Consider the following 25,395-nt stretch of genomic DNA (forward strand, 5'->3'; position numbering starts at 1 on the left):
CTTGATACATCACCTATGTGGTCATGTTGCGGTTCTAAGGCTGGTCATAGTGGGGAGTAACTTATACTAGTGTCATGCATATGACACTAGTCTAAGTTACTACCTTCATAGTGCAAAGTATCTTAGTAGTAGTGTCATAAATTGTTTCATTTATTGCCTTATAGACTCATTTTACCTCGGTGAGCGTTATGTTACAGTAACATATTATGTTACTCCAAACACCTCTCTCCTCATTAAATACTTGTCACATAAGCAAAATTGTCTTGGGGTGTGTTAAGTTACTACCTAAGTTACCCCCACTATGGCTAGCCTAAGGGAAGGGGACAATGGCGATGATGATTGAGTGGTAATGTGTGTGTGCATGTGTGTGTGCACGCGCGCGCGTGTGTGTGTGCGCGCGTGCGTGCATGTGTGTGTGTGTGTGTGCGCGTGTGCGTGTTTTGGCTCTTGAGCCAAGGGCCCACATAGGTTTGTTTGTGTACTTTTTTTTTGAGAATGTGTGTGTACTTCCATTTATCTTCTTGAAGCTTGGAGTGGTACTCTGTAAGGGCTTCAGCTCGCTAAAGCCGGGCAATATGCCTTCCGTCTAATAGGATTGTACATGTCGAACAGCAGGCCAGTGACGAACAGCTACACCATGACGCTACATCCAGTCTCAACCTTGGGCTCCTTCAGTTAAAGAAGTTCAAACAATCTTTGCTGCTAAAGCAGTAAAAACTTGGCAGGTTTCTGATAACATTGACATGTTTCTTTCAACTCTTATATGCTAGTTGAGTAATATATGATAAAATGTGACTTTTGTCGCCACTTGACATATTACAATTTCGTCATGCAGAGTTTATTGAACAGTTAGACATTAGAAAGTGACACTCGCACGGTCCTATCCTCAGAACCTGATAAGTACGGAAATTCTACATCCACAGGACAACTTGCAATCTTATTTCATTGGTCTGCCGTGCCGTACATTGCTTGATTTCCTTATTAGAGGCTGAAACTTGGTAGTTGACAACTGATAACCCCTAATTAGCAGAGAGAATTTTGGTAATCATTGACATTTTTTATTAGCCGCCATTTTGCTGCGAGGACAGGACAGGACAGCTCAGTATGCTGCAATCTGGTTGAGTTGACCAAATTCAAAGAAATGGTCTGACAGAGGATACATACATGTCAATTAACGGAACTCCTTTGATAATGTACCTCTTATGCTTTTAGCTTCTGATGCAAATTCAAATAATGGCATCCCTGCTAATCAATCAATTGAGAGGTTTTATCCAGCTGGTAATCTTCCCATATACCATATGCACAACTTCTGCATGGTTTTGATCGGTTCGATCTATTGCGATATGACATGCTATCTATTTACTACAACAACGAAGACTAAACCGACACCGATGTTCTTCAAACGAGCAAGAATAGTTACAGTACATTTTCTAGGCAGAGGTACACACAAATAATAAGCCTGGTGAGAAAAAGGCTTCATTGCACTAATAATACTAAATTGTGAATATGTAAATTTGTGTTCATTTTGTAGTGCGCTTTCGAACTAGATCTGTTTGGGAGTTGGGATTTCCATTGTCCCCGTCAAAGGAGGCAAACCATCTTCAGTTTATCCCTTGTGTGGAGGCTTGAGATAAACACATGGAGGAGATGGAGATGATCTGACTTTTTGGCATTATTGGCATGACCTAGGTTTTTCATTTTCCGTTGAATAACACCCGATTGAGAGGCTTCAATGGAAAAGGATTTAAAGAGATCTTAGCTGGTTTATGCTCCGATGCCGTGGTTATAAGTTGACTCCTTTAATGTTAAACATCTACTTGTCATTTTCCTGTATATTATATATACAGCCGGTGAGTTTTCAGCTTTGATAATTTAATTTAACTGTACGGAATCAAATCTAACGTGCAGGTCTCATGCGATGCAACCAAGAGATGATTAAAGAAGTTTGTCTTGGTGACATCTCAAAAAACTCAATGCTTGATGCAAACATTGACCTTCGTCAGTATTAATAACTGTTGCGTGTGAGTGCGAACTACTGGGATGATATTGTTAATGAATCCAAATCGTCAAAGGTTAAGCTATCGTCATTCCCGGTTTACAATTACATGAGGGCTGCTGTTTCATTTTGCTCACTCTTTTTAACAGTTATTTTACCACTCTTGACTTTTAGGAAAACTATAACATTGTACACTTCAGGGCGTTTTAAATACATTGTGTGAGAATGAACCTATTGGATGTACAGTTATACCTTTATTCCTGAAATCAAGTAGATATGACTTCAGATGAGTCCTATTCAAGATATGGTTCAGTTTGCGCTAAATTGATGTATATGTTTGTAAAAATGTGTTGAATGCACATGCATCCTTGTCATGCACAAAGTATTCAGCAGCTAAATGATGATCTATAAATTCCTTTCTTTTCTTACCAGGCTCAGGATATATATTGCGGTCAGGGTTACGCTTTGATCTTGCCCATCATGAGAAGCTTGTGAAAAATAATTCTATTATAAGATTGAAATATCAGCAAGCCAAAGATGGTTTAGCTAACAGCATGAGTTCTAACTTTGTTTTCATATTGTACTGCATAGTCACCTTGGCCGCTCCCCTCTGATATGCAATTCCCGCATACTTAAAGTTCACAACCACTGAAAGTGGCACATACTAAATTTCGCTAAGGTCACGAAATGATCGATGATTGAAAGCAGGACTCTCCTTGATATATCCCCAGAAAAAAATAGAAGGATTGAAAAACTAGACTCTATTACTATGTATACAACCGGCCCCCATTTGGTCAATGGTCTGAGATTCTATCATGGACGCCACCAGATCTAGTCTATTCAAGACACATGGTGTAGATATATAGTCAAATAGGACATTTGTACATATAGTCTCCGACTGCTACCAGCCAGAGCATCAATTTCTACATTAATCTCTTTGGACTATCAAGTCATATATACCAACTCTCACAGCATGGCTCTATGAAGAAACAATTAAGCCTGAACAAACCGAACCATCGCCATCGCAGCCAACCCAATTGCACATATTTGTGACAGCGAAATACATGGAGTTGGAACAGGGTCTGCAGGACCTAAGTACCAGAAGAAGATACAAGTTCCATGGATATGGTGAAGGGCATGTTGTCGCGAAGCTGAAGGTAATGGCAGGGAAGGGAGATGCACCACAGAAAAACCCACCTAAAAGGTCTGATGCCATGACAGGATTCAAAGTTTTTTATACGGGATGCTTTGTTCTTCATTCATCTCAGGATTTCACACATAATTATATGGCCCTCCATGCGGATGGGCACACCGGAAGAAAGGTATGGTTAAATATAGAAAGGCCTGCTGAACTGTTGAAGATATATTCTGCTCTTTGAGAATTTCAGTCAAGTAGGAATGTGGGATATAGCATATTTTTGCTTCGACGATTGCCATAAACAAATTGTCATTATTATTGGTAACCTGTCGTGAACTGTATTTGAGAATGTTCAGCTCATAAACAACCGAAACCTCAGACTCGCTAGAGGATTATGTAATGGGTGACAATGAGTCTATGACCATACGATTGACGCCACTTGCGGTTGAACAGTTCATGAGAAATGAACACGTCTTTTCATCAACTCGACCACCTACAATGAACCTACATAATTCCAATACCAAGAATTCTAAAGTTCAGAAACTAGCAGCTATTTTGACCGTCGGATGCCACTTGCGCACATTTTAATGGGAAAAAAAGAAACTCAATCAATAGATGTGATAGGTCGGCACATGCTAGTTGAGGACTCCCAATACTGTGTACGCGACGGAAGTTGACGGAAGAATACAAAAACAGGCATGTATCGTGGGGTCATGGCATGGCATGGGTAAGAGACTTGCCTTCAGCTAAGCAACAGGTTTGAAATTGGATGGTTATTACCCCAAATTTCTCGATTGGCTGCCGATGAGTAGCCTTTCCCTTGCCCCCATGTCGATTGTACTGTTGCCAGGCTCCACTTGTTGACGTTATTGTTGAAAATCTCGGCTCCAGACGCCACTAAACGATGCATCGCTGTCTGACTGAAAGAGTCAGTATTGTAATTTATCTGATAAAAATCTGCGCATATATTGAATCCTTGGTACACATCTTTTCTTGCAAGGAGGTTAATTATCAGCAAGGAAATTCCAAATTTAATTGTTCATAGATTTGACCCCTCAACTCTGCCTTAATTTTTCTCTGAAGAAGTGTTGCTTTCTGATCTGTACTTAGCCTACCACGAGTCGAGGACACTTGCATGTTAGGAAGCCAACAAGGGCACAGCTAATCTCCGATGCTAGCATAAAAAATTGGTTCATGTCACATAAGCATGACATAGCTTGGGCGTCAACTTGAAGCTTCCCCCTCATCATTGCTGGCACTTACTGAATTAATTAACTATCAAGGACACATTGTTTCGGTCATGTCAATGTGCTCGTGTGATCGATCTGTTCTCCATGGACCCAACCACCCTATGGGTTCTACTTGCCAAACTCTTGGTAACCTAAACAATATATTTTATCAAGATCAACTAAGCTATATACACTGGTAGAAAAAGGGCCTATAGTCCCTGTTCGTAAGGGCCTTTAGTCCCGGTTCAGGAACCGGGACTAAAGTGTCGGTACTAATACCTCCCCCCTTTAGTCCCGGTTTAATCCAGAACCGGGACTAAAGGCCCTCCACGTGGGCAGTGCGCAGAGCCCAGCCAGGAGACCCTTTGGTCCCGGTTGGTGGCACCAACCGGGACCAATAGGCATCCACGCGTCAGCACTTCTGTGGCTGGGGTTTTTGTTTTTGTTTTTGAAAGGGGGGGGGGGGGGGGGGGTTTGGGGGTTTTGAGGGGTTAATTTAGGTGTTTCATATATTGTGTTAGCTAGTTATAATTAATAGAGAGAAGTGTCCTCTGTTATGTCCGTGCTTGGTCGACGCTACGTACTATACATACGTATATAGAGGGGACTAGACACGCTAGCTAGCTAGTAATTAAGCAAACGAAGGAAACAAAAAGATCGTCATGAACATATATGCATATATACAGAGAGAAGTGATATCGACCACCTCTCCTTCTCCGAGAGATTGGTCGAACAACAAGTTCTCGTATATCTATCTGACACTACCGGCTACATATATACAATAATTATCTCTTACAAATATAATCATACGGATTCAGGGTCCACATAGAATTCTCCGTCTTCAGGGATCACGTGGTCAAGAAAGAATGCCGCCAATTCCTCTTGAATTCCTCGCATGCGAGCTGATGCTAGGAGTTCATCCCGCTTCCGAAACATCTAATTTAAAGAAGGGGGTTAATACATATATATATATGAATGAATGAAACTCAACACAAATGATGGTAATAAAATAAAATTGTGAATGTTGTTATTTACGTACTTCATATTGTTCGTCAGTGTAGCCCCGCTCATAGGTCGTGTGGCGGATGGACTCGCAAACATAGTATCCACAGAAATCATTCCCTTGTTCCTGCCACAACCACTTTACAAGAAATAGAGGTTAATCAAACTGATAAGCAAGAATGCCAAATGGTATTGATGAAACTAGCGCTTGAATGACTAGTAGATGCGCTTAAAATGCTACTATAGCTAGTACTTACTTTCGGGTGTCTAAATTGCAGCTCCTTCGGCAGTCCCAGAGCTTTTCTGGTGAATTTTCTCCAAACCCTGCCGGACAAAGAAAACAATTACTTGATATATCAGAAAATGAACAAAGTTGCTGATATGGTGGATAATGATCGATTTAACTTACTTCTCGAGTATTTGAGTCATGTCTGCATAGTCCTTGGGATCTTTTCGTCTTGAGTCTAAGACGGTTACTAGTCCCTGCTCAAGCTTAATATGTAGGAGAATATAGTGGAAACTGCACACGCATGCATAACTCATCAATTACATTACTATAACCTTGACTAATATATAAGGGAAACCGAATACGCACAAGACAGTAACACTCACTTGAAGTTGTAAGAAAAGAGTAATATATCTTTGTTTTGATTTATTATCAACGATCGTAGCATGCTGGCCTCGGTTTCTGCGGCATGAAGTTTAACCTGAGTTGCATCTATGAGATATGTGTTAATGAACCCAATATCACCGACTTGTCTTCTCTTCAATTCGACGATCTTCAATCTGCATAATATAGTGAGGATGATTATAAATACATGCAATGAAAGAGCTAAGCTATATAGAGAAACTTAATGACAGAAGTAGTACTACTTACAGACAGTAGCAGGCGACCGTTGTTTTATCGAGGGCCAATTGATTGAAAAACTGATAGAACTCCTCAAATGGAACAGGCAACAGATCAATTCCAACGAGGTCATGCTCCTTTTTAACTTTCACATACAAAGTACTCCTCCCCCCAGAGTCTCTGCAGATTTTCAAGTACCAATCATGCAATCTTCGCATCATCGTTGATAGAGATCTTTCATCTTTGACGAGAGGCTTCCCGTACTCGTATCTTTGTATCTGCATCTCCATGGGTTCATAATGTACTTCGTCGGGCAGGTAATCTGCAAGATTGCTATAACCGGGCACCATCCTCGGATCATTATCGACGTTGTGGCTAGGCACCTTGAGCGGGGGGCACGATTGCTTCGCTTGTTCGCCGAGCTGGGCAATTTGTTTCCCAGCTCATCGTTCTTTCAGCCTTTGATCACTGACAGTACTTCCCAACCGCTCCGCTTCGGCAAATTCCTTTCCAATAATGCGGTCATAGTTTCCTTTCGGCGGATCAGACTTCGGTGGTTTTGTCAGGGCAGCCAGAGTGCGCTTCACTTTCACCCGATCTACCTTCTCCTCCGGAGGTGGATGTTTCTTTACTTTCACCCCTTCAAAGAATTTCTTCACTTCTTCTCGCGCGATCTCGGCGTTCTCCTCCTGGGTCCTCTCGTATGGTAACTTCTCTGGAGTCTTCAGAGAAGGACCGAATCTGTATGTCCTCCCGCCTCTGGTTGTACTGCTAGACGCCGACCGAGCAGACGTAGCGGTTGTCTTCTTTACTTCCTTAAGAGGCGGAGGAGAAGGACTACGACGCGCCGGAGCAGCTGGAGCGGCGGCAGGTCTCTTCCGCCCTTGCTGACGAGGCGGAGAAGGAGGAGGCTGGCTGCTCAGGCGCGTCGGCGCAGGCGAAGAAGGAGGCGGAGTGCCGCCACGCGCCGGAGAAGGAGCCGGCCAAGGGCCCTGATCGTCACTCGCCGGAGGAGGAGGCGGTGGAGGCGGAGTGCCCTGACTCGCCGGAGGAGGAGGAGGAGGCGGTGGCGTCCAGTTCGGAAGGTTGATGAGCTCCTTCCGCCATAGGCATGGAGTCTTCAGAGCAGACCCCAGCCGAGTCTCCCCTTCACCGGTAGGGTGGTCAAGCTGGAGGTCCTCAAATCCCTCCGTTATCTCATCCACCATCACCCTAGCATATCCTTCTGGAATCGGCCGGCAGTGAAAAGTTGCGCCGGGTTCAGTAGGATAAACAGAGCCAACAGCCGCCTTGACCTTCAAATTCATCCATTGCGTCATAAGGTGGCAATTTTGAGATTCCGTTATAGCATCCACGGGATAGCTGGCAGGAGCCGTCAAGGCATGCTCCGGCTGAAGCAGCTCGGTGGAAGCCATGCTGCTTCTGCGCTGAGATGGCGGGGTAGCTTCGGGGGAGGCTTCGGCAGTACATTTGCTGCGATTTGCTTCTCGTTCCTCTATCGCGTCTACCCTTGCTTGCAGCGCCTGCATTTGGGTCTGCTGCACTTTTTTCCTCCTCTCATGGGATTTGTAACCGCCTGCGTCCGGAAACCCAACCTTCCACGGAATGGAGCCTGGCGTGCCTCGTGTCCGTCCAGGGTGCTCAGGATTCCCGAGGGCCATTGTGAGCTCGTCGTTCTCTCTGTCTGGAAAGAACGTCCCTTCATGCGCTGCTTCGATATACTGCTTAAGCTTACTGACTGGTATGTCCATTTGATCGTTCGTCCAAATGCACTTCCCTGTTACAGGGTCCAGTGTTCCGCCAGCCCCGAAGAACCAAGTCCGGCAATGGTCTGGCCAGTTAATTGTCTCTGCTTCGATCCCTTTATGAACCAGATCATTCTCAGTCTTGGACCACTTAGGCCGGGCTACGAGGTAGCCACCTGACCCCGTGCGATGGTGAAGCTTCTTCTTCGCAGCATTTTGCTTGTTTGTCGCTGACATCTTCTGACTCTTTTCCGATGTCTTGTAGGCCACAAATGCGGGCCAGTGATCTCTGATATTCTCATATCTGCCCTTGAATTTTGGTGTCTCGTTATTTTCGATAAACTTATTCAGCTCTTTCTTCCACCTCCTGAATAGTTCTGCCATCCTCTTCAGAGCAAAAGACTTGATTAATTTCTCTTTAACTGGGTTCTCTGGATTATCCTCAGGCGGTAGGGTGAAATTTGACTTCAGCTCAGTCCAAAGATCATTTTTCTGCATATCATTGACATAAGACACCTCAGGGTCTTCTGTAGCCGGCTTAAACCATTGCTGGATGCTTATCGGGATCTTGTCCCTAACCAGAACCCCGCACTGAGCAAAAAATGCGCTCTTTGTCCGGAGGGGTTCAATAGGTTGGCCGTCGGGCGCGATTGCTATGATCTCAAACTTTTCATCCGAGCTCAACTTTTTCTTCGGGCCTCGTCTCTTTACCGAAGTTGTGCTCGATCCGGAGGGCTAGAAAAAAGAACAAAGACTTAATTAATATGTGTACATACCAAAACAATGAATGCATCAATCAGCTAGTCAGCATAGGCTTAACTAATATATATACCTGGCCGGACTCGGTTCGGTCACCGGAGCCGTCATCACGGTCTCCTTCTTGCACCGGCATTGGGTCACCGGAGCCGTCCTCATGTTCTTCTTCTTGCACCGGCATTAGGTCACCGTAGCCAGCTTGTTCACCCTCTCCTTCCAGACCATCAGTTTCGTTGAGAAACAACGAGATGGCATCACTTCCTTCTGCGATTATGTCCCTCAGCAACGCTTCTTTTGTTGCTTCGTCTAGGGCGGTGTCCATAGTTTCTACAAATATTTACAACATGGCAATTATTATTCAAACATGACAGATGGATATATTAGTGCCAAACGTAGAACTAGCTACCTAATCATAGTAAGCTATCGGGAGGGGGTATATATCGACAACGACGACACTACATCTATGTCCCTCGACGACCCTCGTTCCCGAAAAAAAAAGAGGAAGAAGAAGAAAAATAAGAGGAGAAGAAAGAATAGAGGAGAAGATCTCCTCTATTCTTTCTTCTCCTCTTTTTTTTCTTCTTCCTCTTCTTTTTTTATCCTCTTCTTCCTCTCATGTTCGATAGGATCGCCGAGGGGTCGGGAGGTTGCCTAGTGTCAAGGGATTCAACAAAACCATGTCTTCATCATTAGGCGAAAGTAACATGTGCATGATGGTACGAAGCTCTTCAAAGTTGTTCTGGAACGGACTCCCAGATAGGATAATCCGCCTTTTGGTACAAAGTTCAGCAAGAGCCTTCCGAATATCGCTATTTGGAAGGCCTTTGCTGAATTGGTACCAAAAGGCGGATTATTCTATCCGGAACTCCATTCCAAAACAACTTTGCAGAACTTCGTACCAACATGCCCTGGTTACTTCCGGCTAATGATGAAGGCATGGATTTCTTCAATACTTTGACACTAGGAAACCTCTCTCGACCCCTCGGCGATCCTCGACCCCTCGACGACCCTGGAACCCTCGACCCCTCGACGATCCTCTTCTTCCTCTCATGTTCGATAGGATCGCCGAGGGGTCGGGAGGTTGCCTAGTGTCAAGGGATTCAACAAAACCATGTCTTCATCATTAGGCGAAAGTAACATGTGCATGATGGTACGAAGCTCTTCAAAGTTGTTCTGGAACGGACTCCCAGATAGGATAATCCGCCTTTTGGTACAAAGTTCAGCAAGAGCCTTCCGAATATCGCTATTTGGAAGGCCTTTGCTTAATTGGTACCAAAAGGCGGATTATTCTATCCGGAACTCCATTCCAAAACAACTTTGCAAAACTTCGTACCAACATGCCCTGGTTACTTCCGGCTAATGATGAAGGCATGGATTTCTTCAATACTTTGACACTAGGAAACCTCTCTCGACCCCTCGGCGATCCTCGACCCCTCGAAGACCCTGGAACCCTCGACCCCTCGACGATCCTCTTCTTCCTCTCATGTTCGATAGGATCGCCGAGGGGTCGGGAGGTTGCCTAGTGTCAAGGGATTCAACAAAACCATGTCTTCATCATTAGGCGAAAGTAACATGTGCATGATGGTACGAAGCTCTTCAAAGTTGTTCTGGAACGGACTCCCAGATAGGATAATCCGCCTTTTGGTACAAAGTTCAGCAAGAGCCTTCCGAATATCGCTATTTGGAAGGCCTTTGCTTAATTGGTACCAAAAGGCGGATTATTCTATCCGGGACTCCATTCCAAAACAACTTTGCAGAACTTCGTACCAACATGCCCTGGTTACTTCCGGCTAATGATGAAGGCATGGATTTCTTCAATACTTTGACACTAGGAAACCTATCTCTACTTCCAGCTAATAAGAATAAGAAGAAGAAGAAGAAGAATAAGAAGAAGAAAAGAAGAAAAAAAAGAGGAGAAGAAGAAAGGAATAGTGGAGAAAAGAGAAAATAGAATATATTCTATTTTCTCTTCTTCTCCACTATTCCTTTCTTCTTCTCCTCTTCTTTTTCTTCTTTTTTCTTCTTCTTATTTATTTCTCCTCTTCTTTTCGGTAGAGGAAACCCTAAATAGCTAGCAAGTATCGTGGGTGTGAGATACATGTGGCCTTCGGTGTCGGACACTACATCCACGTCCCACAAGTGACGTGGGCGTCAAAGCCCGCGCCACTTGTGGGATGTGGGTGTAGTGTCCGACACCGACGGTACATGTATCTCACACCGACGATACTTTCTATTTAGGGTTTCTCCTCTACCGCTCCTCGACCTCTCGACGACCCTCGTTCCCGATAAAATAAAGAGGAAGAAGAAGAAGAAAAAAGAAGAAAAGAAAGAATAGAGGAGAAGACTTCCTCTTCTTCCTCTCCTCTTCTTCTCCCTCTTCTTCCCCTTCTTTTTTCTTCTTCTTATTTATTTATCCTCTTCTTCCTCTCCTCTTCTTCTTCTTATTTAGTTCTCTCGACCCCTCATCCCTCTCTCGACCCCTCGATGACCCTCGTCCCTGATAACATATTTTTTCTCCCCTCGACACCTCTCGACCTCTCGTCCCACTCTCGACCCCTCATCATCATCTATCACCCCCCTCGTTTTCTTTAGCATATATCCATGAACAAAATAGAGGAGAAGATCGAAGAAAAAAAAAGAAGCCTTCCTCTTCTTATTTTCCTTTTTCCACTCCTTCCTTTTCTTCTTCTTCTTCTTCCTTCTTCCTCTTTTCTTCCTTTTCCTTATTTTACTTTTTCCTCTACACTAACCTAAAATCGATATCTACTAATTAACAACCTAAATAAAAAAATGAATACATATATGAAAAAAAACATCATATAAAAAAACATTTTGACATATTTAGCATATTCTGATCCATAGTTCAAAATTTTCAAATTTCATTCAAATGAAATTTGAATCGGATTCAAATAACTTGTTGAAAACCTATTCTAAACCTCTCCAAAAATTCTGAAATTTTGCCATCGCCTTTGTCTTGCATCAGTACCTCACCACAAATTTTTTTTAAAAATTCCAAAAATGCCCAAAGCCATCTAGTATTTAATCAAACACCTTCTATATGGACAAAAAATTCCTCATGTTCCAAAAAATTCAGAAAAGTGGACAGCGCGTTGCTGCTGCTCCACTTCTCCTCTCCTCTACTTCTCCTCGGGCGCTCGGGGCCGGCGGAGCAGGGGCGGAGCAAGGGCGCAGGGGCGGAGCCGGGGCGCTCGGGCGGCGGCGACCATGGAGCAGGGGCGGAGCAAGGGCGCTCGGGCGGCGCAAGAGTGGCACTCGAGAGGGGGCTCACTTTGAGGGGGGCGGCGACGGCTGGAGTCCGGCGACGAGGACGGCGGGCTCGGGGACGCGGTGACGGGGACGGTAGCCGGGGCGGCGGGCGTCGGGCAAGGGGCCGGCGTGGGCGACGGCGAGGGCGGGACGGGGCGGTGCGCGTCGGGGCAGGGACGAGGGCGACGGCGACGGGGGCGGGCCGTGGCGGCGCGCGTCGCGGGCGACGGCTACGATGGGCGCGGGCGACGGCGACGATGGGGGCGGGCGGCGTCGGGGCAGCCTGGCGACGTCAGGGGCGGCAACTGCAAGATGAGAATGAAAAATTCCAAAGTGTGGCCTTATATAGAAGAGGCTTTAGTCTCTGTTCGTGGCAACAACCGGGACTAAAGGTGGGCATTAGTCCCGGTTGGTGCCACAAACCGAGACCAATGGCCTCTTTTCGGCAGCCCAAAGGGCGGGAAGCGAAGCCCATTGGTCCCGGTTGGTGGCACCAACAGGGACTAAAGGGGGGCATTGGTCACGGTTGGTGGCACCAACCGGGACCAATGCCTCCTTTAGTCCCGGTTAGGGCCACCAACCGGGACCAATACCCTTGTGCTGCCCCGCGCCCATAAGTTTAGTCCCACATCGCTAGTTGACAGCGCCCAACACCAGTTTATAAGCTCTGCTGCCTCCTCCCTCTCGAACTCCTCTGAACAGCAGGCCTATGGGCCTAATTTGACACTGCTTTGCCTATGGGCCTATTGGGCCTTCTGCGGGCCTGAATCCTGGCCCATGTAGGGTTTCTAGTCGTATTCAGGCCGTGGAGGCCCAGTAGGTGGCATTTTCTTTGGTTTTTTCTTTTTTATTTCTACATTTTTTGGTTTTTTATTTTTTTATTTCTACTTAAAACTAAATACTTACAGTTTTTTAGTGATTTCTTTTTGCTTTTAGGTCACAAAAATTATAAACTTTCTGTTAGTGCCATTAGTTTTAAATTTTAAATAGTTTAAATTTGAATTTTTAAAAATTTGTGTGAATCACTAGTTTATGAATAAGTTTACTATAAAATTAGAATTTTTCATTCTGTTTGCTATTAATTCATTCTTTGAGCTAAATGACTCTGAAATTGGAAAGCATTTCAAAATGAACTCTGAAAAGGTTGAAAGTTGGCATGGTATCATCATTTCACCCACATAGCATGTTCCAAAAAGTAGAGAGGGTTACGACAAAAACTTGATGCACTTCGCGTACAAAATGGACAATCACTTTCGAAGTATCAAAGTTTCGAACCATAAGACATGAAAGCATTTCAAATGAACTCTGAAAAAGTTGAAAGTTGGGATGGTATCATAATTTCACCCACATAGCATTTGCTTATTGCGGGAGAAAGTCTTCACTTTTTCTTCGCTTGTGTCATTTGCTTATTGCGCCGTAACCATGGATAATCTTCATTGTTTATCAGGATGTTTGGGTCAGCCTTGACATTGAAGGGAGGAATTTCATGAAACTTTTCATAATCTTCAGACATGTCTGTCTTGCCGTCCACTCCCAGGATGTCCCTTTTTCCTGAAAGAACTATGCGGCGCTTTGGCTCATCGTATGATGTATTCGCTTCCTTATCTTTTCTTTTTCTCGGTTTGGTAGACATGTCCTTCACATAGATAACCTGTGCCACATCATTGGCTAGGACGAACGGTTCGTCAGTGTACCCAAGATTTTTCAGATCCACTGTTGTCATTCCATACTGTGGGTCTACCTGTACCCCGCCGCCTAACAGATTGACCCATTTGCACTTAAACAAAGGGACCTTAAAATCAGGTCCGTAGTCAAGTTCCCATATGTCCACTATGTAACCATAATATGTGTCCTTTCCGCTCTCGGTTGCTGCATCAAAGCGGACACCGCTGTTTTGGTTGGTGCTCTTTTGATCTTGTTGGGCGATCATGTAAAATGTATTCCCATTTATCTCGTATCCTTTGTAAGTCAATACAGTCAAAGATGGTCCCCTGGACAACAAGTACAACTCATCACAAACAGTGTTGTCACCTCTGAGACGTGTTTCCAACCAACTGCTGAAAGTCCTGATGTGTTCACATGTAATCCAGTCGTCGCACTGCTCCGGGTGTTTGGAGCGCAGACTGTTCTTGTGTTCATCGACATACGGGGTCACCAAGGTAGAGTTCTGTAGAACTGTCTAGTGTGCTTGAGACCAAGAATATCCGTCCCTGCATATTATTGAGTCTCTTCCCAGAGTGCCTTTTCCAGTCAGTCTCCCCTCATACCGCGATTTAGGGAGACCTATCTTGTTAAGGCCAGGAATGAAGTCAACACAAAACCCGATAACATCCTCTGTTTGATGGCCCATGGAGATGCTTCCTTCTGGCCTAGCGCGGTTACGGACATATTTCTTTAGGACTCCCATGAACCTCTCAAAGGGGAACATATTGTGTAGAAATACGGGCCCCAGGATGACAATCTCGTCGACTAGATGAACTAGGACGTGCGTCATGATATTGAAGAAGGATGGTGGGAACACCAGCTCGAAACTGACAAGACATTGCGCCACATCACTCCTTAGCCTTGGTACGATTTCTGGATCGATCACCTTCTGAGAGATTGCATTGAGGAATGCACATAGCTTCACAATGGCTAATCGAACGTTTTCCGGTAGAAGCCCCCTCAATGCAACGGGAAGCAGTTGTGTCATAATCATGTGGCAGTCATGAGACTTTAGGTTCTGAAACTTTTTCTCTGGCATATTTATTATTCCCTTTATATTCGACGAGAAGCCAGTCGTGACCTTCATACTGAGCAGGCATTCAAAGAAGATTTCTTTCTCTTCTTTCGTAAGAGCGTAGCTGGCAGGACCTTTATACAGCTTCGGAGGCATGCCGTCTTTTTCGTGCAAACGTTGCAGGTCCTCTCGTGCTTCGGGTGTATCTTTTGTCTTCCCATACACGCCCAAGAAGCCTAGAAGGTTCACGCAAAGGTTCTTCATCACGTGCATCACGTCGATTGAGGAGCGGACCTCTAGGTCTTTCCAGTAGGGTAGGTCCCAAAATATAGATTTCTTCTTCCACATGGGTGCGTGTCCCTCAGCGTCATTCGGAACAGCTAGTCCACCGGGACCCTTTCCAAAGATTACGTAGTGTAAATCATTGACCATAGCAAGCACGTGATCACCGGTGCGCATGGCGGGCTTCTTCCGGTGATCTGCCTCGCCTTTGAAATGCTTGCCTTTCTTTCGACATTGATGGTTGGTCGGAAGAAATCAACGATGGCCCAGGTACACATTCTTCCTGCATTTGTCCAGGTATATACTTTCAGTGTCATCTAAACAGTGCGTGCATGAGTGGTATCCTTTGTTTGTCTGTCCTGAAAGGTTACTGAGAGCAGGCCAATCATTGATGGTCACGAACAGCAACGCCTTAAGGTTAAATTCCTCCTGTCTGTGCTCATCCCACGTACGTACACCATTTCCATTCCACAGCTGTAAAAGTTCTTCAACTAATGGCCTTAGGTACACATCAATTTCGTTGCCGGGTTGCTTAGGGCCTTGGATGAGAACTGGCATCATAATGAACTTCCGCTTCATGCACATCCAAGGAGGAAGGTTATAGATACATAGAGTCACGGGCCAGGTGCTGTGATTGCTGCTCTACTCCCCGAAAGGATTAATGCCATCCGCGCTTAAAGCAAACCATACATTCCTTGGGTCCTTTGCAAACTCATCCCAGTACTTCCTCTCGATTTTTCTCCACTGCGACCCGTCAGCGGGTGCTCTCAACTTCCCATCTTTCTTTCGGTTCTCACTGTGCCATCGCATCAACTTGGCATGCTCTTCGTTTCTGAACAGACGTTTCAACCGTGGTATTATAGGACCATACCACATCACCTTCGCAGGAACCCTCTTCCTGAGGGGCTTGCCGTCAACATCACCAGGGTCATCTCGTCTGATCTTATACCGCAACGCACCGCATACCGGGCATGCGTTCAGATCCTTGTATGCACCGCGGTAGAGGATGCAGTCATTAGGGCATGCATGTATCTTCTCCACCTCCAATCCTAGAGTGCATACGACCTTCTTTGCTGCGTATGTACTGTCAGGCAATTCGTTATCGTTTGGAAGCTTCTTCTTCAATATTTTCAGTAGCTTCTCAAATCCTTTGTCAGCCACAGCATTTTCTGCCTTCCACTGCAGCAATTCCAGTACGGTACCGAGCTTTGTGTTGCCATCTTCGCAATTGGGGTATAACCCTTTTTTGTGATCCTCTAACATGCGATCGAACTTCAGCTTCTTCTTTTGACTAATGCATTGCGTCCTTGCATCGACAATGACCCGGCGGAGATCATCATCATCGGGCACATCGTCTGGTTCCTCTTGATCTTCAGCAGCTTCACCCGTGGCAGCATCATTGGGCACATCGTCTGGTTCCTCTTGATCTTCACCAGCTCCCCCCGTTGCAGCATCACCGTATTCAGGGGGCACATAGTTGTCATCGTACTCTTCTTCTTCGTCGTCTTCCATCATAACCCCTATTTCTCCGTGCCTCGTCCAAACATTATAGTGTGGCATGAAACCCTTGTAAAGCAGGTGGGAGTGAAGGATTTTCCGGTTAGAGTAAAACCTCATATTCCCACATTGAGTGCATGGACAACACATAAAACCATTCTGCTTGTTTTCCTCAGCCGCATCGAGAAACTCATGCACGCCCTTAATGTACTCGCGGGTGTGTCTGTCACCATACATCCATTGCCGGTTCATCTACGTGCATTATATATAATTAAGTGTCTAAATTAATAGAAGTTCATCATCACATTAAAACCAAAGTGCATACATAGTTCTCATCTAACAACATATAGCTCTCCAGAGCATCTAATTAATTAAACCATACATTGAAACTATGTAAAACATTTCAATGCGAAAACAAATGCGATCATAATCGCAACCAAGGTAACAATTGATCCAACAGCATAATGATACCAAGCCTCGGTATGAATGGCATATTTTCTAATCTTTCTAATCTTCAAGCGCATTGCATCCATCTTGATCTTGTGATCATCGACGACATCCGCAACATGCAACTCCAATATCATCTTCTCCTCCTCAATTTTTTTTATTTTTTCCTTCAACAAATTGTTTTTTTCTTCAACTAAATTTAACCTCTCGACAATAGAGTCGGTTGGCATTTCCGATTCACATACATCCTAGATAAATAAAATCTATGTCACGTTGGTCGGCATAATTTTCATAAACAATAAATGAACCAATAGTTATAAAGATAATATACATACCAAATCCGAATCATAGACAGGACGAGGGCCGACGGGGGCGGATACCAAAACCATCGCACTATATAAGATGCAATAATAAATGTAAGAAAATGATACGAGTATCTATCTAAACATACAAGTAAGATTATTTTTCCTTTCAGAAAGAAGATAAGAACAAGAGGCTCACCACGGTGGTGTCGGTGATGAGATCGGCGCGGGTGATCGACGGCGGTGAAGACGAGGACGGGGCGTGACGGACCGCTAAATCTAGACAAATCTCGAGGAAAATGGAGCTTGGAGGTCGAGCTTCGAGAGGAGAAAGCTTAAGTAGTGTGGCTCGGACATTCCATCGAACACCTCATGTGCATAGAAGGTGAGCTAGAGCACCACAAAGCCCTCTCCCCCTCGGCCAGAAAAAACAGAGCACTGTGCTCTGCTCTTGCGCGAGGGGGTATATATAGGCACCTCATTGGTCCCGGTTGATGACATGAACCGGGACTAAAGGGAAGCCTTTGGTCCCGGTTCAAGCCACCAACCGGGACTAATGGTGGTGGGCCAGGAGCGAGGCCCATTGGTCCCGGTTCGTCCCACCAACCGGGACCAAAAGGTCCAGACGAACCGGGACCAATGGCCCACGTGGCCCGGCCGGCCCCCTGGGCTCACGAACCGGGACCAATGCCCACATTGGTCCCGGTTCTACACTGAACCGGGACTAATGGGCTGATGCGGCCTGGACCATAGCCCTGTTTTCTACTAGTGATATAGGCTCCTACAAGGTCACCAAGTACACTTTCTGATATGATGACCGCCACTCATGTCACCATTTGAGTAGCCGATTGAGTTGCAGTATTGGTATCACCAAAACCATTCTAATCTTATCATGCACACATTCTTGCTAGCTTTCATTTGATACCATGTGCATTCAAAGAAAAAGAGGCAATAGCTGCATCTGAACAAGCAATCAGCCGTCGTAACTTTATGTAGCTAATACCTTACTCCTGATTTTGTTCGCATCTCACGGATCAGGGATTCTTATGTAAGTATACACAAGTAGCTAGTCAAGTACAATGCAATTCTTCCTTTAGAACAACTATACAAACTAGGATTCATTCGCAGAAGCAACATAAGTAGTCCCTTGTGTCATGTGTATAAGGACTAGGCTCTACATGGTATACAATATACATATATAGGCAGGTAATTAGATACTTGGTGAAGTCACATACATAGAAAACTGAAACAAAACGATCAGTCAACTTAAAGGATGAATCTGAATTCAATTGAACATGGCAACCGTACAATTGGTACTCTAGGGCCTACAGGTAAAATTATTGCTGATCACCATGTTCACCTCTAACCTCAAGATATTATGAATTGAGGTTCCTTTATAAGGAAAGAAGAGTTGACTTCTGAATTCTGATCCATACACAGGCATGAATGCATACCACCACAGTGCCAATTTTGTATGTCTCATTGTAACACTTGCAAGTTATCTTTCCTTCCTCCCAAGTCAAACAAGTATATATGCACATGTGACAATAAGAAAAATGGGAGACAAAGACATAATCAACCGGCTATAAGTATGAAATAATAATTGTTGTAAACAGAAACATCCAACTAACAAATGTATTGAATTAATAATGCCACTTGTTACCTAGGAAAGTAGAAGTCATCCAAATTTTCTTTAGGAGAAATAAAAGAGGAAGCAAACTTGAAAAGACCGATCACACACATCTATTGTTCGCTGGAAGCCATCTATTTTTTCTAAATCCAGGTTTTACCTACCCTCTTAAATTGCTGCAAATTTCAATCGCTGAGCCACCTAATTAACATAGTGTGCAAAGTCCGGCTCATGTGCAAAAATTTAAACACCAAGCTTGAACAGCACTTCAGCCCCCAAATGGAAAATTAGGCAAATTAATTAAGCTTATATTTACAAAACAAAATGTTATTCTCTAGCTCTAGCTGGGTAAATGATGGGTGCAAGTGCAAGTACTGAGAATTTTAGCATAGAGGTCTGTTGCAAATGGACGACGAAAACCATGAACTGTTGCATATAGGGCAATAAGCAATAGAAAATGAAGGCTTCAACGCATTGGGATCTAAAAACAAGGGTGACACTAGCTAGATCCATGATAACTGTACCGGTAACAGAGAGCACCAATGGGATCACCAGCCAGAGTCTAAAAGACCACCCCAAGCTGAACTATATAGTTACTATACTCAGTTACTCACACTGTATTCTAGGCAAATGGTGCATTTGTTTACTGTGTTGATATGTTGATTTCCAAAGAACTCCATGCAAGTAGTCCACTACTGAACGTGCATGTGTGTGGAAGAGGGAAACCTTGGATCTAGGGGGGAGATTTATCTAAGTCATGGTCCAAGCTTTGCAGGTCTAGCCCAGTTTTTGATGATAGATCTGACTAACTAGCAAGAAATTATTGGTTTTATTAAACTATTTGTAATTCTGTTTAAAAATGATTTTTGTTGAATAAATTCTCTTTTTAACCACTTTGACTACTCTAATTCATTGTTCTGTGACATATTACATAACTACTAATTAATAACAAGTACACCGCCAAAATTAAATGGACTTCTTTCTGGCAGGAAATTCTGACTTGTGTAGAAGACACATGGGACCGCCATGTCCTCCACCTCTCACCAAATGTCATTACATGGATTCAAAGACATATATATGTATGAGCGATTATGACTGAACTTCCTCTGACGGACGGCCCTACAGGACTGAAATTTGGTCTGAAAGCGATTCCTTGCTTGACGACAGTCTCTCTATCCATAATAGTGGGCGGAGGCGACGACGCTGACGACGAGGACTGGCAGGAAGCTTCATCAACGTCGGACGTATGCGCTCAACGACGCACATAACACAGTCTGGACGCACGTCCTAGTTATGACTGGCCTCCAGACAACAGCAGCATGTTGCACACGTTGAAGCCTATTCCACACACATAAATCTCAGTCTCCTTCTCTTCCGATATATGTTTTTTTCTGGCTCTCTGCAAGTCTTCATCAAAGAGTGCGGCTGTGTTTGACATTTCTGACGCTGACCACCTAATCAGCGTAGGTAAGCACCGGCGTACGGCGTTTGTTTATGCCAAATATCTAGCTAGTCCAAACAGGAGAGGGGAAGAGAAAGAGAAGGTCCAGGCCATGGTCTAGGCGTCTAGCTAGCTGCCTGCCTCTATATAAGGCCATGGCAAGAAGAAAGGGTTGGAACTTGGAAGGCTAGAGAAGCTAGAGAGAGGGGGAGAGCAAGAGACGTTTGCCTTGCTCCAAGGAGAGATAGCTTGTCTTCTGTGAAAGGAGACCGAGATGATTAAGGGAGACCAGAGGCAGCTCGGCGGCCATGAAGAACAGCTAAAAGATCAGGTTTAGAACTGTTTAATTACTTCTCTTGATTTTGTGCTTTGCATATATATATGCTTCAAAGAGTTTGATTCTTTTTCTTGAATAAGTATGGATAAGACTAGTGGGTAAGACTAAAGACTTGGTTGAGTTTCTCTCTTGTCTGGCCTGTGGTTCTTGAATCTTGATCCATGTATGGAAGTTAGGACTTGTCTGAGTTTCTCTCTTCTCTGGGTTGTGGTTCTTGATCCATGAATGGAAGTCGAGGACTTCTCTTTCTCATGTCAAAATCAATCAGGTGATCATCTTTAGGGACCACAGATCCTGGTGCTCGTAGAACAGTCAAATTAAACATGTGGATAAGCCAGGAAATGGATTTTTCCACAGCTAGCTGCTTGTCATCCAATAAATTCATGGTGTTATTAATTATTTGCTCATCTTATACTAATATAGACTTTCATGTTGGTGTTGCAGATGAGAGATGATCATCAGGCCTCAGATGGCAATTTTTTCAAGTTCTTGCAAAACCAGTCAAGCATAAAAAAAGAGGTACATAAATATCAAACATGTTCAACAAACATAAACAGAACAACTTTTCGTAATAAGGCAGGGCCTGGTATTGATATATCCCCCCTTATTTCTTTTTCTTTTTTATTTACTTCAGAAGGGCGGCAGTAAAAACTAGTAATAAGTAGCCTTTAAATTTCTTAATTATCCTGAAATTCCTCAACTAATTCACGAAAAAAGAACCTACATCTATTAGCTACAGATGTATATTTTCCTATAGTTTTTTTTTCATCTTCCAGCCAAGTAGCCAACTAGGCATTATCATATATGATTTGCTTAACTAATAGAAATGACTAATTGAAGTGTCTCTGATGTGATGGTTTCATTGATTTAGGCTCAAGAAGACAAGATTGCGTCCACAAGGGCAGAGATGGGCGAAGTGAGTAAAGAGAACGAGAGGTTGAAGATGATGCTATCACGGATGGTGGAGGACCATCGCTCCCTTCAGAAGCAATTCGACGTTCTCCACCAGCAAGGGCAAGGCAAGAACCTTGCCGTTGGCTCACCGGAGCATACATCACCGGTCGACGGCCCCGGGTTCGTCTCTTTGCGCCTTGGAACGAGCGCCGGCATGAGCAGGCAGAACATGGAAGAACAGATCAAGGGCAGCACTAATAATCCAGATGACAAGGGCATCTTTCTTGGACTTTCATCAGCCTGCGGAGCTGTCGGTGCAAGAACTGATGGAAGTGAGACGAAGGTGCAACCGGACGTGGTGACATTGAGCCCTGGAGGCAGCTCCGAGGAGGACGCCGCCACAGAGACAACCACAATATCGGCGGCGAGCAAGGCAGCAAAGATCCCGAGGAGCACTGGAGGAGTGGAGGCCGATGAGGAGGTGGCCCAGCAGCCACTGGCCAAGAAGGCCAGGGTGTCGGTGAGGGCAAGGTGTGACACACCAACGGTACGTACATACATACTCCAAGGGAACCTAATAAGAACTTAGATGGTAAATGAGTGGGATGGAAACTCGTATGTGTATAAGATGTATGGTTTGTTGGCGATGGATCAGATGAACGATGGGTGCCAGTGGAGGAAGTACGGGCAGAAGATATCCAAGGGCAACCCGTGCCCGCGTGCCTACTACCGCTGCACTGTCGCAACAGGGTGCCCCGTCAGGAAGCAGGTATATATGAATTCCCTGCATGATCAATATACATGCCGAAATGCCACGAAATAATCGCAACACATGGCGGTACCAAAATGTCTTTATGTTCCACAAACCAAACTTGACCAAGAACTACACATGTATTGCTTTGATGTCGGGAAGTTAGCGCCGGCTAACAGATGCATTATACAGTTCATAATTTTATTTTCAATGCTCAACTATTGAAGCTCGACACTTACAGATAAAAAATGTTTACAACCCCAGATAACCCTTTTGTGAAATTCAGGGAGATCTTTTTTTATACATTGCTTTCCAAAGAGATCTAATGTACGTCGTATTGGCTGGGAGAATTCTTATGTTTGCCCAAAAGTTAGCAAGATGTGTTTCTCTTTTCTCGTATATTTATCAAGTGGATGCTTAATACAGTTCATATTTAGAGGTTCAAAAGTAGTATCAAGTTCCCCTAAAAAAAGTAGTACCAAGTGGCACGATCAACTAAATTAAGCCGTCACGTGCATGGTCCCAAATCCGGCGTCCAGAATCCATTAATCAAGCTAGCGTTGGAGCACCAGCGCCACCGAGGATGGAGGGAGCTAGCAGGCCTAAACAGAAAAGCACGTATGGGGGGTCAGACTCGGAGATCGGAGCCTGACCTGATCGGAGGGCCGGAGCCGCCGGGGAGGTGGGGCAAAACGGGCGCCTCTCCCGCCTGGGTAAGACGTCGCCGTCGGGTGCTCTCTGGCGGTGATAGGGTTCCCTCCCCTCGCTTGCTCGGGCACGGCTTCTCCGGCAACAGCAAGCGCGTCGTCGTTGGGTTGTAGGCTGATCGCGTCGAAACAAACTGGTCCAGGTCCCACATGCCAGTGGCCGATGGTGGTCTAGAATGCTGGGGCTTGGAGAAGACTGTGCTGGGCTTTGGGTTGGGCAGCGTCGCCACATGTGTGCTGCATGCCCACTTCAAGCAAGTCCAATCAAACTTTCCTCAAAAAACAAAACAAAAAACAATCAAACGAGTTCAGTGTACCTAATGTCGAAAATATATCCAGGCTAAAACTTCCCCCAAAAATTGAAAACAACCTAGTTCATAGAAATAGCATATCTCTAACATGCCACAAAATTTCAAATATTAGTTGAGCTTGAGAAATAAAGAACAGATTCAAATGTGGTAGCTTTAACATGCACGATTCACATCGTCCCTATCTGAATTACTTACTATTCATATCATGATTTGTCTTCTTTTTTTCTCAGGTAGCGAGTTCAATTTATAATTGAAATATCATGGCATGATAGAAGTAAATTGTGTGTACTCGATTATTTACAAGATTTTCAATATCTTTTTAGCATAGGTTTTTTAACCATATGTGCAACAAGTTCATGTAAAAATGATTGTGCACATTTCTGCGCTCATTATAAGAAAAAACAATCTTCACTTTGGTAATAGCAGTGGCAAGGATTTGCACTTGAACTAATCATGTTTACAAGTAAAAAAACTAATCAAAGATCATTTAAAACTCGCTCTCATATTTTCTTCAATGACATGCACAGCATCCTTCCTCACCATGGTGACCAACTGACGCACATACATTTTCCCCCCAGGTGCAGAGATGCGCGGAGGACATGTCGATCCTGATCACCACCTACGAGGGTGCGCACAACCACCCACTCTCCGCCTCCGCAACCGCCATGGCCTCCACCACCTCCGCTGCCGCGTCCATGCTCATGTCAGGCTCCTCCACCTCGTTTGGCTTTCCCTCTGCCACTGCCGCCACCAGCCTCCATGGCCTCAGGTTCGGCCTCCCAGCAACGGCCATGGACGCCTCCTCCAACCAGCTGGGCGGCCGACCGTTCTTCCTCCCGACCGCCACGGGCACGTCCATCAGCGCTACCCCGTCATACCCCACCATCACCCTCGACCTCACCTCGCAGGCCGCCTCGCAACACGCCTTCTCCCTGAGCAATTGCAACAAGTTCTCTTCCAGCTTCACCGGCTCTCATGGCCACAACAGTAGCACTAGTAGGTACCCTTCCACGAGCTTCTCCTTCTCTAGCTTCGACGCGAGCAGCCTACCTGGCTCCACCACATGGCCATCAGGTGTTGGATCATACCTGGGCTACGGATCCTCATCCGGCGCGTCCTACAACGGCCCCAACAAGGGCACATTCGAAGCTGCACTGAGCAGCATCCATGGAAGGCAACAAGGCTCGGTGGCATCGCTCTACCAGCCGGTGCATGTGCAACAGAGGGTGGCTGAGTTGAGAAGTGGTGGCACGGGCATGGCGGCCCCGACTGTGCTCACTGATACGATCGCCAAGGCGATTACGTCGAACCCGGGCTTCCACACAGCGCTCACAGCTGCCATCACATCATACGTCGGCAAGTCGGCAGCAGGAGGCGGGAAGGGGCTCGAGTGGGGGGACCACCTCGGGCTCGGGCCGTCGGGTGCGGCGACTGCGGTGTGCTCGTCAGCGCTTCTGGCACGGTCGTCTTCAACGGCAGCCGCACAGAACGGTTCTCCAAATGGCAAGATGAGGTTGGAGCCGTCACTGGCGCTGTCAAGCTCCACAAGTGCTACTGCTTCGACGTCTCGGGTGTGAAGATCATGGAGCAGATCAATTCGTTAGATGAAGCTTATGACTTATGTTTGTGGATTAATTTGATCATTTAGTGTACATATATGCTCACTGTAGCATAATTGCTGAAAATGTGTGGATTGATTCATCATTCACAGCCTAGACACACACCAAGATTTTGTGTTTGTGACAAGCTATTTGCTTTTGCCTGGAAAAATTGGTGCAATGATCATACGAGACAAATTGAAACTCAGATAGGAGAGTTACTAAGCCTGCCGATTTCCCCCGTCTCCACCATTGCTTGCAGCCCTCTGCCACTATCGACTCGGTCTCCTGTTGAATTAGCACATAATTATGGTATGAAACTGCAGCGGAAACAAGTAATCTTAGGCTCCGTTTGATTCAGCTTCCAGACCCGAGTTCTGTTTTGAAATGTCAAAAGCTAATCAAATGGAAAACTTATACGGCAGATTCTTGCACGACAACCACTTCAGCATAGTGTATTTTCCACAGCCGCATGCAACCGCTCAAAACCACGGGCCGA

General features: G+C 45.1%; 1 protein-coding gene across 1 annotated transcript; it reads left to right on the plus strand.

Annotated features, from left to right (window-relative positions):
* The first annotated feature begins 20,356 nt into the window (after nt 1–20,356).
* LOC125522797 (WRKY transcription factor 72B) lies at nt 20,357–25,019 on the plus strand. The gene is made up of 5 exons (XM_048687829.2): nt 20,357–20,629; nt 21,080–21,154; nt 21,507–22,076; nt 22,185–22,298; nt 23,877–25,019. The coding sequence occupies exons 1-5, from the start codon at nt 20,573–20,575 to the stop codon at nt 24,873–24,875; spliced, it is 1,815 nt and encodes a 604-aa protein (XP_048543786.1). The 5' UTR covers nt 20,357–20,572; the 3' UTR covers nt 24,876–25,019.
* Nucleotides 25,020–25,395: the final 376 nt, after the last annotated feature.

Source organism: Triticum urartu, chromosome 7A (genome assembly GCF_056163025.1).
Source record: "Triticum urartu cultivar PI428250 chromosome 7A, HENAU_Tu73, whole genome shotgun sequence".
In the NCBI taxonomy this organism is placed as follows: domain Eukaryota; kingdom Viridiplantae; phylum Streptophyta; class Magnoliopsida; order Poales; family Poaceae; genus Triticum; species Triticum urartu.